General features: G+C 37.6%; 1 protein-coding gene across 15 annotated transcripts in view; it reads right to left on the minus strand.

The window, feature by feature from the left end:
- The window catches only part of LOC145694314 (uncharacterized), a 671,298-nt gene that overhangs the window by 193,396 nt on the left and 456,233 nt on the right, over window positions 1-21,669 (minus strand). For all 15 annotated transcript variants that reach the window (XM_081770435.1, XM_081770407.1, XM_081770451.1 and 12 more), the window contains one exon: window positions 17,889-18,053. In XM_081770435.1, coding sequence (XP_081626561.1) covers window positions 17,889-18,053 — 165 coding nt within the window. The remainder of the gene's footprint in view (window positions 1-17,888; window positions 18,054-21,669) is intronic.

Here is a 21,669-nt window from a genome sequence, read left to right on the forward strand (position 1 = left end):
TTCTTCAATCTCATCAGATGAATGCTGGGTTGGTATTTTCAAATATAACTGATCCTAATTGACTGCTTTCCGAAATCCCATCTGTGCTTTACTGCTATTACGTGTATCCCAGGAGTTATCTTATCTTTGTTTTCTTGGATACAAAGATCCAATATACGAGGGCTATCCAGAAAGTAGATTACGTTTTCGTCTGTGTCCGCTAGGGGCGGGGCTAGCGCGGCCATCTTGGGGTCAGAGCGTTGCGCAGCTCAGTCGGCATCTAGCCGTGCTAGTGAGAGGTTCGTGCTGTGCTCCGTTAAGATACTGTGACGGTTTGAAATGTCTGCGTTAATTGAAAATCCCGCGAGCTGCGAGGTGCGTGCAGTAATAAGGTTTCTGACAGCAAAAAACTGTAAACCGATAGAAATCTATCGGCAGCTGTGTGAAGTGTATGGGGACAGCATTATCACTGAAGGTGGAGTGCGACAGTGGGTCATAAGATTTAAAAATGGCCGAACCAATGTTCACGACGAAGATCGAAGTGGGAGACCCAGCAAAGTGACTGCCGAACTTGTCGAAAAAGTCGATGTTAAAGTCCGTGAAAATCGAAAGTTCACAATAACGGAACTTTCTTTGAGTTTTCCACAAATTTCGCGAAGTTTGTTGCACGAAATCATCAGCGAAAAGCTTGGTTACCACAAGTTTTGTGCAAGATGGATTCCAAAAATCTTGACAGAGGACCACAAAAATCAGCAAATGGCTGCAGCGTTGCACTTTTTGGACGCCTACAATAAGGATGGTGACTCTTTACTCGATCGCATCGTTACTGGTGACGAAACATGGGTGAAACACGTGAACTGTGAAACGAAATTGCAATCAATGCAGTGGGGGCACACAGGTTCTCCCCAAAAACCCAAGAAATGCATGCAAACAATGTCGGCAAGGAAGATGATGGCGACTGTTTTTTGGGACAGAAAAGGTGTGATTTTGGTGGACTTCCTGGAAAGAGGCACTACAATAAACGCTCAAAGGTATTGCCAAACTCTGCAAAACCTCAGAAGAGCAATTCAAAACAAGCGCAGAGGAATGTTGAGCTCTAAGATCTTGTTGATTCACGACAACGCCCGGCCCCACACGGCAAATGTCACGCGTGAAGTTCTTGAATCTTTTCAGTGGGAGTTGTTTCCTCATCCGCCGTACAGTCCCGACCTGGCACCGAGCGACTTCCACCTATTCCCAGCAATGAAGAAGTGGCTGGCTATGCAGCGTTTTGATGACGACGAACAGCTGCAAGAAGAGGTAACGAAGTGGTTGAAGTCGCAGGCGGCCGAATTTTTCGACGAAGGAATTTCCAAGCTCGTACATCGCTACGATAAATGCCTTAATTTGAATGGTGACTATGTCGAAAAGTAGTATTTGTGTGTGGGTTTCATCTGTATATAATAAAATTTGTTTCCTATACTTTGTTGATTTTTTATTCCAAAACGTAATCTACTTTCTGGATAGCCCTCGTATTTCAATCAAAAATTTTCTTGTAGCCTTATATCTGGAGAACTACATACAGTATAGCCAAACCCTAACTTCACTTATTCCGTAGAAAATACGAAAACTCGATCTAGGGACCGTTCAAAAATGTTGGTCTCCTTTTTCCCTTTTTCTCTTCCATCGTATCTTTTATTACAATTGGTTGGTTGGATTGGCATTTTAACGTCCGTGGTTTCAGCACCGAGAGCATGGACCTATTTCCGAATAACATGAGATCCCACCAGGTCTTCCGTGCCGTAGGCGAGTATGCTAATCATATTGCTAACAGAGAGCTCGCTGTATTAGTATTGCAGTGTTTCTGAAGAGTTTTAAGTCTGAAACACACTTCAAATTATATTAAACTTCATAAGATAGGGGGGAAAAAAAGTTTGAGTTTGTAATCTTTTGCATTCTTACTGCAACACATAACTTATGAAGCACGGAATCTATTATTTTAACATGGGGCTCCAAACCATGATTAGGGCTTCAAACTGATGGAACTGGCAGGTGCATAGACCAAAGTTTCTCAAAGTGTGTTCTGCGGAACCCAGGGATTCCGCAAAGAGTTCCTAGGGGTTCCATATAAACCGACCTCAAGAAAATGAATTAAAAATTCGTAAGTCCTTATCTAATCTAAAAGTTGGTTTGAATATTAGGTCATTCCGAATTTGTTTGTGGAAGTTTGAACCAGTATACAATTTAAAAATGTATGATTTTTTCAAAAAAATCGAAAATGACAAAAGCTTCTTTCCGACAATTATTTAGCCATGGGCCCTCAATGTGTAATATGTGGTAGAGTTTTACCTAATAGTTCCTTGGCTTTGCAAAATTATGGCGTCATTTCAAAAACAATCGTAATGAGTTTTTTTAAAATTGATTCCTTTGAGAGAAAACGTCGTGAGTTACTGCATTCACAAAAAAGCTTAGTTCAGACGTCATTTAGTATGAATGAACATGCAACAGAAGCATCAAACATTGTAAGTTATAGATTAGCACCGGCAGGCGAAGCCCATACTATAGCCGAGAAACTGATAACACCTTGCACGATTACATGGTTAACTGCATGATAAGTAAAGATTCGGGTAAACAAATCTCTTCAGTGCTACTTTCAAATGACACAGTCGCTTGTTGTATTGAAGATATGGCAGATTACATAAAGGAAGAATTGAACCGTCGGCTCAAGTCATCCCCCTTTGCACTACAAATAGATGAGTCATCCAATGTAGCAGCTCTGGCTGTTGCGCTTGTGTTTATACGTTACATTATGAAGAAAATATGCTATTATGTACACATCTCCCATTTAATGCATCTGGGTCAGAAATTCTTAGAATTATCATTGAGTGTATAAAAGAAAATCAGTTATCATTTTGTTCCTGTTCTCTCTGGTGTTCCTCAGGGTAGTATACTGGGCACACTTCTTTTCCTTCTCTTCATAGATGATCTCCCGTCTTATCTTAAGTTATCTGACACCAAAATTCTTCTCTTTGCTGACGACTGCAAATTATTTCGGGAAATTAGGACAGCTCAAGATGGGATTGAACTGCAAAAAAACTTCTCAGATCTTCTGGACTGGTGTAGCATGTGGAATCTAAAAGTAAATCCCTTAAAATCTTCTACTATTACATTTTCATTAAAGAAAAACAAAATCCCTTCTACCTACTTCATTGGAGATGATCCTATTGCTAAGGTCTCATCTCAGAAGGATCTCGGGGTTGTGTTCGACGAAAGACTTCTGTTTACTGATCACATTGTTGCCATAATCAAGAGTGCTATGCGATTAATAGGTCCCCTGTACAGGATTACAGAGATTAGGGATATTAAAGCCTTAAGTATATTCTATAAAACGTTTATTTCAAGCAAAATAGAGTACTGTTCCACCATTTGGAGTATGGCTAGCGTATCAAATCTTACTCGCATTCACTCAGTTCTAAATTTCTTTCTTGCCATTGTCAGGAAAAGAATACCTTCTGTTCGCTGTTTAAGTAAACCTGAATTGTTGACTGTTCTTGGTATCCCTACACCTTCATCTCGTCGCATGCTACTTGATATGATGTTTCTTCATATAATTCTAAATGGGAAACTTAGAACTGAAGAACTAATCTCTAAATTTAAAATTCGGGTACTTGTACGAACTAGAAATAGTGAACTACTTTATTGCAACATGCCTCGATTATCAATTATTCAGCGTTCTTTGTTCCATAGACTGGCTTCTGAATTTAAATCCATTGCTTCTGACGTGGATATTTTTAAATCTGAGAATGTATTCCGGCGGGAAATTATTGCTCCACTTATAGAACCTTAGTTTTATTTCAATTTGTTATTGCTACACTTATGGACCTTTATATAGCTTTTTGTTTACACTTGTTATTGTTAATTTTATATTCTATGTTATATAGTTTCAGTGTAAAATGGCTGCCTTGCTGTATCTGGAACTTTGGCAAATAAATAAAATAAAAAAAGATACCATGGGGCAACTGCGTTGATGTTTGCACTGATGGTGCGAAGGAAATGGTAGGAAAAACAGCTGAAGCTGTAACACGCATAAAAGAAGTTGCGAAAAGTTGCAAAAGTAGTTATTGTATATTGGACCATCAAGCACTGGCCATAAAGAAAATGCCACATCCCCTCAAAAACGTCCTTGATGAAGCGGTCACAATCAAAAACTTTATCAAGTTAAGAGCACTAAATGCAAGATTCTTCAAAATTCTTTGCGAAGATATAGGAAGCCTTCATCAATCCCTCCTATACAGAAGTCAGATGACTTTCTCGCGGAAGGGTTTTATTCATCAATCACTACTTTGAGTTCGAAGAACGTTTGAGTGATCAACAGTGGCTGTTTAGGCTTGCCTATCTAGCTGACACATTCGTGAAAATAAATGGGGTCAATCTGTCCCTTCAAGAAATGAACGCAAATGTATTTTCAACAGAGAACAAAATCACGGCTTTTAAGAGGAAGTTACAGTTCTGGAGCAGAAGTATCACTCAGTCTGAATATGACCTATTTCCTGCATTGAAAGATCTCCTCGAAGAGAACGAACGGAATTCGCAGAATTCGATGACATTAAAAAAGAATTTATTGAATACTTGGAGAATTTAAAGTACACTGTAAACCAGTATTTTCTAGAAAAAAAGAAAATGAATATCATCAACATCAGTGGGTCAAAAATCCATGACATCCAAGGAAAGTCTCCTCGCCTCACTTGGCGAATACGAGAAGCTAATAGATTCGATTTATCCCTTCAACTTCAGTTCAAGAAGCTGCCGTTGATAGACTTCTGGGGCCAGTTGATAAAAGAATACTAGAGGCTATTGAAGAAAGCTATTAAGTACCTATTAAAACTGGATTTTCTGTGTATGCGCCCACCAAAGGCAAATACCGAACAGGAATTAGATATGAGACTGCAGCTTTTCACCTTAAACTTGACATTAAACAACTCTGCAGGCACAAAATCAAGCCCACTCCTCTCAGTGAAATCGCAGCACACGTGGTATGTTTTGTATAAAGAATGATTTTCATGCCACATTAGATTTCATGTCACATTTCAGAAATCAGGTTTTCATAAACACTTCAAAATATTAAATTACTGTAAAAATGATCATATTTACAGCAATTTAATATTTTGAAGAGTTTATGAAAACCTAATTTCTTGTGTGCACATAAAATTTCATACTTAGAGTAATTTATTATTTTTGAAGTGTTTATGAAAACCTTGATTTTCATGTGCACATGAAACAGTTTAAAAGTGATCAAATTTACAGTAATTTAAATTTATTGCATTTTAAAATAATAATGTGATGCTAATTTATATAATACTACCAAATCTAAAAAAGAAAAAGTGCTCTTCTGTTCGCTGATAGTGCATAATAAATGGGATTACTATTATAAATTATCGAATACTTTATTACGATTTTTGTGGGTTCCGCCATTTTATTTTGGGCGTAAAAGGGTTCCATGAATGAAAAAGTTTGAGAAACTCTGGCATAGACCATTATGCAATATCAACTCTTAACAGTACAGGCCATTCTCCATCAACTATCTCAACTACAAGACAGCTCATAACAGGACCACATCATCTGCCTTGGAAGACATATAACCACGCCGTTGACATCCCCATATATAAGAGTGGTCCCCGTAGCTAGTCGCTAACGCTCTTACCTTCGCTGCGAGCGGTCCCGGGTTCGATTCCCGGTGGGGCACTTGGTCGAAAAAGTGCGAAAAATTTCAAGGCTAGCCATCCTAAATGAGGTTTTCCTCATTCACACCAGGAAAATACCGATGTAGTGCCTAACTTAGAGATCCCAGACCGCTTCATTCCTTCCACAATCCTTTCTTTCTTCCCTTTCCCCGTATAGTGTGCTCACCGTGGGACGTCATCCCTCATACGTGACGACCTAAATGGACATAGATGTCGAAAGCCCAGAAATCTAAATCCTAAATCCTTGTTTTTATTTTAAGAAAATGAAAAAGGATAGATGGGACTTTTTAATGCCTCATCCGAATTTTCGAGTAGACAGGTTAATCTCTTAATGGCATTTAAAGAAAACCTTAAGTTACATATAAAAGATATTTATGATCCACTAAATATTCTTTGGGTCCCACCAGTGGGTCACGACACATAGGTTGAGGATTGCTGTTCTACTACGTCCTTCCGAATACAATTCCTTCTCACATAATATGCTAATCTGTCTTCTCGTTTAGTTCACGATGTGTCGTGTTCGATTCGTGGTGTAAGAGCTCAAAAACACTACAGTGTTTCACAACACATTCCACTTATGAACTGCAGGTTTTCTCATATATGCTAGCTGAACCTGCGCTATTTTCACAGTGCACAATTCTAATATGAGCGTGAATCTCCTTTCCACTTGACATCATATCGGTGCAAATCCCTTTAGGGGCACAAGTAAAGGATAGGAAAACTTCCAAAGGGAGTAAATTGCTATAGATAAACATATAAGTGTAGTCTTTATTGTGTCTGTTGAAGCCAAGTGGATAGTTAGCGAAACTGTTACACGTTATTAGTTTTTACAATAAAGTATTGTTTTGCTCAGCGAGTAGATTTAATCGGATTTAAGTATTTTAATATATAGAATGTTGGGGTGAATTTGTGGCAAACTTGTCTAAGTGATAGATAATACCAAATGCAATTTTTTGACTTGTAATTTCACATCCGAGTACGCCTCATGGGTCTACAAGCCATCGAAATTGCCAGCTTGCAATAGGTTTTGTCACTCAGATTCAATAAAGCAAAACGCCCAAAATGTCCATCAACCCGCTATACGTAGCTTCTCTACTGGTTGCCTTTCACAAGGGTACAACTTAACTTCCTAGTAGCAATATTAAATTAATAGGGTCAAAACGACACCAAAAATGTGGAATAGAAAAATAAATACACGCTTTTTTTTTTTTTTTTTTTTTGAAAATTTGAATGAGAACTAGCAAATCTACACAACTTTTGGAATCAACCAGCGAAAATGGCACGTTTCTAGCATTTGTGTTTTTTTTTTCTCATTGTCGAAAGGATTGACCAGAAACATACAAACCCAGCATTTTAATATATAGACTAGCTGAACCTGCGCTCTCTACACAACGCATCATTCGCATATGAGCATAAATCTCCTCCTCATTCCTCACAACATATGTACATGTCCCTTTACAGACACAAGTGAAAGACGTCTTGATAAAAGAAAAAAATCGGCAAGGGGTATCATAAAGGGGAGATTTTTTCGATTATTTTTTCTCAATATCTCGCACCGTTTGCAAGATTTGAGCCTACTTCCGGTTGGAGTTTCTAATTCATGTATGACCTGTGTTTTCTTTCTTCTTGCATGCAGTATGTAATAAGCAAATACATTACATATACAATTAATTATAATGTCAGTTATATATGGTCTTCATTGAGCAAAACACTCAAAAAATAAAGATTCATCTTAGACTCGAGAAATAGTTATCCTTCCTTTTTCATTATTATTTGGCCATGAAACAAACGCTTGAGACATATACAACCCCAATATACAACATTGTGGTGTTGGAATGTATAACTCGTAGAATATGATGCTTTAGTTTTTATTATTATTATTATTATTATTATTATTATTATTATTATTATTATTATTATTATTATTATTATTATTATTATTATTATTAATTATTATTATTTCAACATTTCCAGTGCACCCGTAAATATGTAATAAAGAAATAACGGCCATGTTTTTTTAAAAAAAATAATCAGAACTGGACAATCTACGCAAAATTTCCAATCGATCAGTGAAAACATCATCTTTCTAGAGCCTGTAGTTCCCGAGATCTCATTGTCGAAAGGATTGGCCACAAACATATAAACGTAGTCTTAAAAAACTCCAAAGATGACAGCACAATTCATTTGCATTTATTTCTGAGAAGGCTTGAGCAATAATTTAAAAGGGTAAACTTTGTGAAAATATCTCTTTAAGTAATTTATTTAAAGTACACTCTTTTAAAAATATTTGTCTTTGTTATAAACATGAAATCACAAATAACCGTAAATCAAAGGGTTGCAAGCTAAGGTTTTAGGTTAGAGCTCGGTCGCTCTTAATTGGTACTGTAGCATTTTAATAGATAGACAGCCTTGCTGCTGAGAGAATACGCCATATTCAATTCAATCAATCAATCACCATTCGAAGCAGACTTCTTACTCTAACTTCTTCTTATCCCCAATATCATGTTTTTGTGACCCATTACCCCTATCATTTTCTTATTGGTCACTATAGCTTAAGATAGAATCCGAACCACTGTAATGCACTTAAATTTCAAGGATTTCCCCACACGGAAACAAACCCAGGACACCGTGCACCATTAGCTAGACCAGCCTTCCCACTGCCCTTTTTTTCTCTTTGAGCTCATTTTCTCCATGTCCACATAGAAGAGCAGTAGAGAGAAGTCGAGCATTTTCCAGAGGAAACACGGGAAAATTTAAAGAAAAAAAAAACAGAATCATTACCTCACGAAAATCAAAGGAATTCAGTTTGCATTAGATTGACAAGAGATCGACTCCCACCTAAGGCATGTACTCATTTAACCTTACTTTGGGCTATAAGCGACAGCCACCAAACGTAAAGCTTAAAAAAATAAATGAACATGCAATTCAATTTGGATTCAGTTCTAGTTTCATAAATTTAGTTCAGTTTGCATGATTATGTAAACTGTTATAAAGCCACGAACAAGGTTCGGAAGTCCTGTGCATCTGTGTTCTTTTTTTTATTATTTTTTCTTGTTCACAGATGAAAGAATCTTCTGACATTGAACATTTCAAAACAAAACTATTTTTGCCCGAAAAGAAACAAAAGAAAAAACTCTCTTCCTTCCTTCTCTTTACAAAAATACATGTATAATGTAAACAGTTAAAAAAAAAACTGTACACGACAGAAGACATTGCAATGTGTGTGTGGGCATCCTGCATTAAACGCCATGCCGCCTGACTGACAGCCCAGAGTCAATATTTGCATCACAAGATAGAGTTATCATCTTTTTACTCTCTTCTGGATTATGCCCTCTTTTCGCACAGAGAAGAGACAGAAAAAGAAATGGAGATGATAAAGTGAGAGAGGGAAAGATGTGTTAGTTCGTACCTTCATTTCTCAGGATATTTATAGAGTCATCATCAAAACAGACAACGAAGAAAGCTTTGCACTTTTCTGCATCGCTTTCTTTCCCTCATTCCACAAAGGAAATTGTATTGAATTTCATAGTTACGGGCTTGTTTCAGGAGCATTAATAAACCATCATTACCTTCTTTTCCTTTCTTTTAAATGTATTAATCTGTTTATTCGACACTGACAACGATTCAGGTTAACGTATCTGACAACGATATGTTGATACTGGTAAATTTAAAGAGGAAGTAAGTTTAAAATGCACAAAGACATTCCTACTTCCTTCCTTTATTATTTGAAGACGATTAAAGGTTTAAAGAAGAACACCTTTTCTTTCCAGTATCAATATCACAAAGAAATGCCAAAAATCAATGGCTAAGCCAATCCAGCATTCCAAGAAAACTACAATCTTCAAGAATAGTTATTGTGACTTTCTCTTAAGCTTCTAATCCTGTACTTATGCAACACAACTAAGAGATATGCAGAATGGGATGCGTGTAATTCAGGTTTTTACTAACTCATTGCCATATGCAAAATACAAAAAATCATCTTAGTCTGTGTGTAACGCTAATTCATAAGTTAACAGTCGCCGCTCAGCTATGTTTCCTGTATACACGAATTGTGAAGATGCTGAACACAAACGTACTTCGTTATTTATTGTTGAGTCAAGAACAGTAAAGTTGTAATTACTTATGTAAATGCACAAGTATTTGTTCTACAAGGGAGGACCCAAAAGAAACCGGACTTTTGTTCTAAAAAAATAATTTATTAAGTTTTTTACAAAATTCTTTCAGTCTAATTCAAAGTGCTCTCCATTAAGTACGATTCATTTCTCCGGACTCTTTTCTCACTGTTTGAAGCACCTCTGGAATTTGTCAACGTTTATATCGTCTGCGAAGTTCTTTTAAAAGCCTCTACACCATCAAAACACTTCCATTTTAGATTTTGTTTAATTCTCGGAAACTGTCATCACGTTGGTCAGAAAGTTTGAATCACTTTCAATCTGATTTTTCAAGTTCTGGCTCAAATTTAGACGAATGTTTTTGGTCCTGTGTGAGCAGGAGAGAAACCAACTTAGCGGCAACACGTCTCATTTGCAAACTCTCATGCTGGCACGAGCTCCAACTCAATTCTGTCTGTTTTGAAATACCATCGATCATGAAACGACGATCCTCGTTGATTTCTTGGCAGATGTTTACGATGTTTTCGTCGCTTCGAAATGAAGAGCACCCAGAACGAGCATGATCTTCAACACTCATCTCACCACTAGGCGGCATGCTTTCTTGAAAGCATGTTGAAACATTTAGTAAGTTTTCGTTTCCGATTTTCCTAGTAAGGAGCAAAATTTCAAACACATTCTTTGCTCTTTTGAGTCTGCCATAACAATTTCGAAGGAGACAAAACGAGAACAGTTGAGAAAAACAATAATACGATCAAACGTTAACCTCCTACGCAGACGCCGCTTTGCCAGCTGATTTAGAAAGGTCTCTACTAGATCCACCTAGCGGGAGAACTCTCTACTACGCCTAGAAACGGCGGCGCTCTTTCATCCGGTTTCTTTTGGGTCCCCCTCGTATGTCACTATATAATTCAATAAATTTTCACGATTTAGTTATATCGTGATTTTATCCTGTAATTAGTGACGTCTTGAGAGAACAGCTAGTTTAAATGCCAACGAAATGACGTCCCACGGATTATTCCTCTGAAGCATAAAATTAACCAAATGTTAAGTGCACTGGTTCCCGGAATAAATTTCTGGTAAGAGGGGGACTTGGAAATCTGTACGCATTATAGCCTTGGTGCTGAAAAGGGACGCTAAACTTCAACAGGCAATAACAAACGAAATAGAAGCGAAAAATTTCATTTCATGAAATGTTACATCTTCATCACAGAATAGTTCAACTGATAGAATTATCATTTCTATATTTCCAATACTTGGAAAGAGGTAGACCTTCACTTGCTTAGTATACACGTGAAATATTTTCCTGCGCAGATATTTTGATTCCCGAGTTAATGGACATCAAAGTTAGGGTTTGGACTTAGTCAAATTTCCAGAAAGAAATCACTAATTAATAAATTTAGAACATAAATTGAGGAAATATATTGAACAAAACTGTTAAACATTAAACTGAAATTAAAAGTTAACCTGTTGAAGGCTAATTATACATTATAAATTAACCTGTTAAAGGCTAATATAGGATTATACGTTAACCGGTTAAAGACTAATTAGAGATTATATGTTAACCTGTTAAAAGTTAATTGTACATTATACGATAAACCGTTAAAGGCTAATTGGAGATAATACGCTAACCTGTAAAAGGCTAATTAGAGATCATACGTTAACCCGTTAAAGACTAATTGGAGATTATACGTTAACCTGTTGTGGTTATAACTTAAGGACATTTTCCAACAGCAAGGCTTACAGTGAACTCCGAAGTACATTTAATTCTCATCTCTAGTCCAATAGGTAAACGAAAATCTTTTATGCACAAGTCCCGGGTTCAATTCCCAGTGGGAGAGCATCAAACGCTTTAAATTCTACTTTAAAACGGTAGGTCTTGCCTTACATAGCTTTGTTGCTGATAGAGAACGTAATCAATCAATCAATGAAAATGCATGTTATCTTGTCAGTAGTACGAACATAAGTTTTCCGGGCAAAAAGTTAAAAAAAACCCTACTATTTAGCAAAAAGAATCTCAGAATCTCTTCTAACTTGCCCATAATGATCTGATAAGCTTTCTAGTAATATTACTCGTTGTACGTTAGGTGTATATTATAAAAAGGTTTTATAACAACAGAATTAAGCTAAGTCTTATTTCATAACAAACCGAAAGCAGTGAATGAAAACTGTCCTTTTCCTCTTGAAAGCCGCCATGCGCATCAAATTATACAATGACACAACACACAAAGCCATACACGAAGGTCACACTTGCACAAACAATTGTGAAAATTCTGACGACTCTGAAATCAGAACGCTAGGATTTTTAGTAACATATTTTTTAATCATTGAATACGTCAAGGTTGCCCATAAGTACGTAGTAGACTATATTTTGATGCACTGTAACTTTATGTACTTTCATATGAAGTGACAGCATTATTTGAATGGAGAGGTGGTACCTTAAATCGAAGTTTATGCCACCCGTTATCTAATACAAGTATTGTTAGAAATAGAGATGACAAAGGAAACTCAAATAAAATAAAATAAAATAAAATAAAATATATGCTTGTCCCTGAAAGTTAAAGAAAATAGAGAGATTTTAAATGCTACAAAATTATGATGTAGTAATAATGAATGGGAAAAAAGTTTGGAGAAATCATCCAAACACCATATTCAAATTAAGATTGCCTACGAGAAAAGAACTGAAGTTGTTTTCTCTTGGAAAGATGTTGTGGAAGTGATGATCTCGTGTCGGAGAATGTGTCTATGTCTCATCTCGTGGACAGCCCTATTGTCAACTACAAGTTCTTGTAGCCTCTCTTCTTCTACCCTTTTTATTAGATATGAGTATGCTAGCATTAACTCATCATACCTTCATTGAGTCCTTAGAGTAACTTAAAGTGTACCGAGACTATCCATGCAAATCACATCAAACAAACGTAAAGTAATCAGCTTTGACGTCGCGACATACTAGTTACTAAGCCATTATGGATTGATTACAGAATTCATTTTTATTTATTTTTCAGATTTACGTTTCGTAATTCAGCTTCAGATTTTACAGAAGACGGTGAGAAATGACTCCTGAGACATAAATTAGAAGTGAAGTGGCAATATATAACAACTGTGTCCCAAAGGGGATTCGAAGGCCAGCTAATTTTGTTGGACTACTTGGCTATGCCAGCTGATGAGAGTGAGCTCCTAGGAATCTTTATTTAATCAAGCTATCATCCTTTTATAGTGTTTCCCTATTTTGAATGGTAAGCAAAAACTATAAAATAGATTTAAAAATAAAATAGTTAACATGAGTACTAACAGAGTTTATTAAACCTCTTACCGATCTTAACTATGATTTAATTAGCTATTATCATGTTGACTCAGCTTTCTAATGTCAACGAGATGTCGCCAACCATTAGAAAATTGTGTACAACGCAGCTTACTTGAAGATACGGAATAAGCACTGCGTTAATAGGCAGGGGGCGAAGCTAAAATTTTAAGATCCAAGTATTTGGAAATTTAGCCAACTTACTAATACTTTTAAAGTTAATGAAAATGGCATGGTATTAATAGTTCTAGAAGACAGAAGAAAATCAGGAAGAAGTAATTGATAAATTGGCTATCGCGAACAGAAAAACTAGTGATTTAGAGAAGTATCAAATATGTCTGTAGAATTGGTTGGAGAGTTTCGTGTCTCGTTTCAGCACCAACTCTACCTGAGACGCGGACATACGGTTTACATGGGATCCAAACCAAATGAGTTTCCACCGGGAATCGAATCCAGATCTCTCGCACCATATATGTAAAGTTCTAAAAATACAAAATTACAATATTGTCAATAAGGAATCTACATTTTGCAATATTAGCTCTGTTATTAAAGTTTCGTACGAGAAAAATCAAACGAAATCTTTCAGCTTTACGTCTCACGGTTATGCCGCCTAGACTAACAGAGGTGATGATGAAAAATAAACACAATAATGGAATGAAGAAAGTGGGAGGAAACGAGAAAGGTCCCGAGAAAACCCACGCACACGGTGTTGGTCCACCAAAAAGTACACTTGACGCGAGCTGTGATTGAACCAAGGACTCCATGCACCATAGGTGAGCGCTCTACCACTGTGCCACCGCGGCCCTGCACTCGAGGGAATCGTTAAAGCTGTCTCGTCGCGAAAAAAAAAAAAATGTCCTGAAAGTGATCGTGAAAAGGAATTATTAAAGTGAGATCTCGTCTTTGGAAGTGAATTTGTTTCCATTACAAGAGATCTGTCCCATCTCACCTTATTTGCAACCCTAGCAATTACTTCAAATTTAGTATGCAACGCTACAATTTTATGTCACAAACCATTGTTACAAATTTAGTTTTTATGTAGAATTATACTAGAATTACACTAGATAGTACTATACTAGATAGTACATGTTTATGTAATAGGCTGAAGCAATTCGAATTTGCCAACTCGTAAAGAATTGTGTAGTGTGGTGTAAAAATGCTTCCTTGTCTTTCGCATAAGCAACAGCCCATACGTTATCCACGACATACAAAGACTGAGGCGGTCTCGTCGTGAAAGTGATGTCTCGCTTCAGAGTGTGTATCTATTTCTATTAGAAGACTTTTGTCTCGTCTCGTATGCTGGCCAATCTTCTGTTCTTGAAATTAAAAAAAAAAAAAATGATAATAAACCATCGCCAAATACTGATGAAATAAGAAACGACTTGATTACAAAGTAAACATCTTACTGTCGCCAAGGAAGTGCCTAAAATGTGGTTACGCCCTTTTACGATGAGTAGCATAAATGAACACCCAAAGAATAAACAAAATTGATATAAATTTGTTAAACACCCTAGCGAATTGGTAATAAAACTTACAACTACTATAACGGAATTAGCTTACCACACTGTGATGATCCAACAATAACCTAGCAGGGCTTATGGGTAGATAACCCTTCAGGAACCATCATGAAATACACAATGCACACAACAATGAAAACAGGAGGGGAAAGAGAAGGATATGCACCTTCCTATTATAACAACAGTAACGAATAAACACACACAAAACGGAGCGAAAGGAAAGAATAATACACGTTAGAGAGAGAAACAGTGTATAGAAAAACCGGAGGAAATAACACTTCATTTGTTCTGTGTTGTGACGTCATTGTCAATGCATACAAAAGCGGATCCGTGATGGGAAACAGGCGAGGTTTTTCAGGTCGGATAGCAATCGATGGTAAAGTGGCGAAGAGGAGTCCATCTCCGGAAGTAATAACACTCAAGCTATCAATCTAGTACACGCCCCTCATCAGAATCCACCCATTATAAAAGCTTACAATCTTCTTCGCCTTTCTATTCCTGTAATAATGATTCCCACTAACCCAGCCATTGATCCAAACAACTGGAAAAACAAACCCAAAAATACTCACCTGGATAGTAGATGGGCCATTGTTTCTTTTTCTTTCCAGTTTTCGTCTTCGTTTTCTTTTGCTGTTGCTGCTGAATTTTCTGTGGTTTCCGAAACGATGACAATGCAGTATATAGAAAGGTACTACCATTGGTGCCATTTTCTGATGCATGTGACTTCACTTTCGATGGGGAACTAGCGCCCCCACAAATAGAACACGGCAGAAACTTCACTTTGGGGGCGTGATCAATGAACCGTGGATGACTAAATTCAGGTATCACACACGAAGTTGAACAGTCCACTAAAACTTTGGATTAATTCGATTATGGATCTTGGCGTACAATGAGATAGTATTTGTTTCAGTTTACGAAATGAGTCTTTGCTAGAGGTTTAAGTTACTTGTTCCAATAATCAGTGTTCTAAGAACGGAAATTCCATTGGTAATCCTGGAAATCACTTTCTTTTAAAGTTTTATAGTTGATGTCAGTAGGATTAAACTACTGAAAACTGGAGTCCAGAATCAAAGCTATCAAAATAAAATAGTGTGCACATTGTCTTTTTCAAGATTCCTCAAAGCACCAATGTCCAAAGTAATTAACTAGAAGGAGCAGATTTCTGTTGCCAAAACTTTTGATCTAAAAGGGATAGTTCTCTTGAATTCACAGTCCTCCTGATTCACTATCTTCCTTCGGAAGTGTCACGGAAGTCGGAGTGTGTCCAATTGTCCATTCACCAACAGCAGAATGGAAAGGACAGTTTCCGTGTTGTCAGATCTTCAGAAACGAAGAAAGGCAACTGTCTTCTTTCCTTGGTAAAAAGTCGAGGTCACCTCACTACTTCTTCTTCAATGGATCCAAGAAGAAGGAGGAGGCGGTGGTTTGATGGTGGAACGGAAATGACTGGCTGACGACTAAAGCAACGCCCAAGCGAAAACCAAAAGTCGAATCCCAATATACGTATTTACCGGGGAGGAAGAAAAAAAGGCGCTGTTGCTTGCCCGACACAACAATGACGTTGTCAATCTTCGCGATTTATCTAGGTCACACGTCGCTTCATACAAAAGAGCAGCGCACACATACACAAATGCACAAATTACCACTGTGGACTTCCTCTCGATCATTCATCCTGATTTCCCTTTTTGGTTTCCGATCAACATTCAAATGTCGAAGCTAGTAACAGACATACCTTTTTATTACTGGTACCACCATTTGTTATCTAATCAACCTCTTTACCAATGTGGTGTAATGGAGTGCCCAATACTTTTTTTTTTCAATCTTACGGAAAACCATGTAATTTAATAACCTACCCATTTAATTTAATAACCTTGTTACACAGAAATACAATATTTTGAGACAATTCTGTTTATAAAAACTACGTCCCTGGTATCCAATGATTTTTATATCGTTTGTAATCAACGTCGCCCATAAAGGGGGGCAAGGTGGGGCGCTCGCCCCCCTTAGATGAAATTGTACTTCAGAATATCGAAAACCCAATAGAATTTTTACATTAGTTACGCAAAATTTGAAACTATATTTGAAACATCGCTTATACTTGCCCCCCTTGGAAACCACAACATGGGCGCCCTTGTTTGTAATGCAAAGGCACTTTTATCCTTCGTCGGTTTCGTACAAATCCAGTAAAACATTTCAAAATGAATCAGATTTCCCTCCTGAGTAAACATTAGCTTCATATTTCAAGCTCTCAGCACTTCTTAAGTGCGTTCCGTGAAACGTTCAGGTTTACGACCACTTTTAAGTTCTGTGGCCATACAAACTCCTCACTTCTTTAGAAATAAGTATCACTCACTCATTTGAACAAATAGGTTTTCGTTAATTTCTTCTTCAGACCACAATATGGCAATCCTACCATTATAATTTGGTGTCTGCTTACCAGGGCGGATCCAGGACGGACTTCTTGGGGGGGGGGGGTTGTAATACTGCTACTTAAGAGCTCCTCTCTGGGATGGGTCTTATTTATATATAAAATAAGAAAGTTTCCTCTTCTAGGAGGGGAAGCGATCGTGGTGATCGCCCCCATGGATCCGCCGCTGCTGCTTACGTATCTGCTGTCGCAGCTAGTCTTTCTCTAGAGATAAGCATGCTAAAAGTTAGAGCATGTTCAAGTAGCCTTCCCCACCCTACTAAATCCTTGTCAAATAAATACTTTTCCACTCGTTTTATTTATTTATTTATTTATTTATTTATTGAAAGGTATTGTACAGTGTACCCAATTACACTGTCTTGACTCATTATATGCATTTATATATATTTAATAATTTTCTTTTTGAATCGATTTGCTGAGCCAAATATATAAACAATTGAATTAATCATATATTTTAAAATTCTGTTGAAGGAAGCGCAAAATTTCCATATTGGAGAAGGTTGAATGTAATTAATTGGTTCTGGCTTTCTTGCAGTAATAAATAAATAAAATATATTAAAAAAAATAAAACACTTGCCTTCATTTTGTATTACTTTATGTCTTCCCAAAGTAGCTTACTTTAATTTTCTGCGAAATTGTCGATTTCTTCCGACAGAATAAACATAATTACAATCCTCAGCCGGTGCATTCCAATTTTAGGCGTCTATCAAGCGTCGTGAAGCAAACTGGGGAGTCACGTGAATAAAAGAAGTACCGCATCATAAATTTAAAAAAAAAAACTACTTTTCTTTTAGAGTGAACAGTCACATATACTCATACAAAGAGACAACTCACCTCTCGCATGTTTCACCCCATTTGTGGTGACCGTGGTGGTGGTTTCCGTGCTGGTGATGGTATTGACAGAAGTAGTGCTGTTGGTGGCAGATGTACTGACACCACTTGTGGTGGTTCCACTTCCAACATTCCCATTGGCCGTTGTTTTCACGACAGCACTGCCACCTTTAAGAAATGAAAATATGATTGGTCATGGAATAATAATAATAAAAAAAAATGTTTTTACATGTTGCTCTACAACTCTGAAAACACTAGACCCTTGGATAAAATATTTCATAATAGACATCGAAAGACCCTGATACAATTAACAATATCTACACATACAATTAAGGAATAATAATTAATTCCTATTTTGAAAGTGATAACCCTTTCCAAGGATGTTATAAAATAGAGGATCTGCCCATATGCATCTTTATTCTATTAACTCAATGAATCTAAAAAAACAACCGAGTATCGGTCTGATTGGCTACTCTCGTTTTCGCCATCGTCTGATTGGCTACTTTCATTTCCGCTATTTGGTTTAGGTACAAAACCTCGCGGCCAGAACCTCGCGGACCAAAACCTCGCCTGGCCAAAACCTCGCCTCCCAAAACCTCGCGGCCCAAAATCTCGCCGGGCCGAAACCTCGCCTGGCCAAAATTTCGCCGCCCAAAACCTCGCGGGACAAAATCTCGCCTGGCCAAAACCCCGCCTGGCCAAAACCTCGCCTCCCAAAACCTCGCGGCTCAAAGTCTCGCCGGGCCGAAACCTCGCCTGGCCAAAACCTCGCCACCCAAAACCTCGCGGGCCAAAATCTCGCCTTGCCACGCGCCCGAAAATATCGTCATACCCAAAATCTCGCCTGACCAAAACCTCGTTGTAATGATCTCGCGACACAGAATCTCGCCTGGTCTAAATTAAGCGAGACGTAGTGTCGCCTGGGAGGAAATGTCGTCAGGATAAAACCTCTTCACGACGATTTCTTAAATGTAGAATGTTCTACATATCACTATATGTATATATTTAGTAATAACACATAATTACATTAAAATAATGACAAGAAAAATTCTAATGCATGCTTTGGAAATCTATATATATATATATATATATATATATATATATATATAAATTAAATGACTATGTTTGTTACATTATACCTCTTGAGTCATCCTACCGATCTCAATCAAATTTTCAACATAGATGAGGTTCGAGCCTAGGATGTCTTTTATAATTTCACTTTGTTGGCACAACAAAAGGGAGGGGGAGTGGGAGATATATATTTTGGCCATGCGATGTTTTGGGTGGCGAGGTTTTGGCCCGGCGAGATTTTGGGCGGCGAGGTTTTGGCAACGCGAGGTTTTGGCCCGGCGAGATTTTGTCCCGCGAGGTTTTGGGCGGCGAGGTTTTGGTCACGCGAGATTTTGGGCAGCGAGGTTTTGGCCACGCGAGATTTTGGGCGGCGAGGTTTTGGCTACGCGAGGTTTTGGCCGGCGAGATTTTGGGCGGCGATGTTTCGTCCGCGAGATTTTGTCCGTATCCCCCGCTACTTATGTTGGCTCAAAACATGCGATCTTATTCGGCGGAGTGGACAGAGTGATGGTGGCGAAACTATGACGTAAAGCTTCAAGATTTTGTTGTGTATAGCAAAGCCTCTATTTTATAACATCATTGACTCTCATGTCGCCGACTGTTATAACTGTTCTTACTAGTACGTAACTCCACTGCTGCAGTTTCCTCAGTGGCGGCTCTTGAGAGAAGTCACATGGGTAAAATAAAAATTTTATCCCTGCAAGCTAAAAGAAAACTTCATAGAGCTTCAGAATTAGTTTAGATGTTTACCGTCATGACTTCCTTCAATAGCCACCACTGCGGCTGCTATAGTTGAATCTCGTGCCCCATCTTAACTGACCTGCTTTTTGTTCCGCCGCAAGATATCAATCTAGATCAGATATAGTCAAACGACGGCACGCGATTACAAGTGTATGATTCAGTGTTGTCCCCCATTTCCTTTAGGATTACATTAGAAGTGGAAATTAGACTTTCAAACTCTTTGGAAAATTGGGACAAACTTCATAGTTCCCACTAAAATCGATGCTTGTTTCATTTTGGATTAAATATTTGTTATTTTAATTTTTGAGTAATAATAATATGTTATTCAATTCCTACTTTTTAAGGAACTTAGTTTACCAAAAACTTTTTTTTATATATACATATTTACCCTGTAAGTCTGTCTGTCTGGGAGACAAAAAAAAATAAAAATAAATAAATTAAGAATTGCTTTATGCATCAATTTTGGCCAGAATGTAGGTCAAAAGTTAGGGAGTTCGTTCATGGAGATGATATTCAAACCGAAAGTACCAGAAATAAACCCTTTTCGGTTTTAAAGTTGATCACTAAAGAGCTAAAACAGTAAAAGCGAGAAGCAGTTTTGTGCAATCAATTAAATGTCCCAAGAATATATTCCATCTCCAATCCAATCTTTGTACTAAAACCAGAAGTGGTAAAAATCAGTTATAATACAATGTTTCAATATTGATCTACAAAGAGCAAAAACTATAAGAGATATCGAGAAGTTTGTTTTTTTTAAATCAACTTAGCGTTCTAAGATTAGTGCCATTTTCTTTCTTAATTCTCTATTCAAACCGGAAGTGTCAAAAATTCAGCAAATTCCGGTTTTAAGGTTAACCGCTAGAGAGTAAAAACGGTACTAGATAGAGAGACGCGAATTTCTGTAAGATCCTAACGTAAGAATTTTCCAATTAAGCGTCCAAAGAATGTGTTCCATATTCACTCTAAACTCTACTAAAACCGGAAGTGGTAGAAATACCAGCTGAAGGCATACAATTCGACAGTTACTTTTGGTCTTCCCGAGGTCGACGAGCTTTCGATGCACAGCGGGATTAGAAGTAATCACTTCGGTTGATACTCTGCGCGTGCTTGTTTGGAGATTTGCTTCCATGGCTCGGTATATTTGATACGGATCTACAGTCACGGATCTTATAGAGCCCTCCAACTGATCCAATAGTTAGTGCGCGACCTTCGATGTACGAAATCCAGGGTTCGATTCCCGGTAAGAGAACTTTCAAATTTGAACACGTTTACAGTGGTTAGGATTCCACCTTAAACTATAGGTTCATGTCTCATACAGCTTGGATGCCTTTCTGAACGTGGTTGATCTTGAAGATTAACACCTCGGGGTTTAGAAACCTTGGACTATTCTTTTAATGGAAGTAAGGAATCTGGACCTACCACAGCACAAATTTCATCAATAGTAGTTTTTGATTCTAATCCTTTATCCCGGTAGTTAATAAGTACTCTCAGAGCTATCTTTTCATCCAGGTTTTGCAAAGACAAGACAATTAATCATTATATATAAATATGTGCGTATTGTGTGCGTTAAAAATGTATTCACCCTTCGAATTGTCACCAGAAATTTAGTTTCGAAAACGAAGTGTAATTTTTGGGATAAAATAATGTTATATTTTCTCAATAGATGGCAGCAGAATCGTCTGACTAGCTGTGCACCTCCGTGGTAAGAGAGTAGCATCAACGTGAAGGACAGGGTTTGAGGTTTGAAGAACGGAAGGTGGTTGTTAAGTAATATTGGAGTTTAAGAATGTTATTGCGGTTCAGGAACAATGGAGATGTGAGTATGGGACTGATCCACTTTTAATGGTAACAATTACACGTTTATGAGACAAATTGGAGATTCATGGAACAGTACGTAATGTACAGAAAGACCGATCAGAGCATTTCGTGTGGTTACAAGAACGGAATCTTCGGTTGCAATGTTGCAACTGTT

The sequence above is a fragment of the Thermobia domestica genome, chromosome 1 (genome assembly GCF_964235325.1).
Source record: "Thermobia domestica chromosome 1, izTheDome1.hap1.1, whole genome shotgun sequence".
NCBI classification, from domain to species: Eukaryota; Metazoa; Arthropoda; class Insecta; order Zygentoma; family Lepismatidae; genus Thermobia; species Thermobia domestica.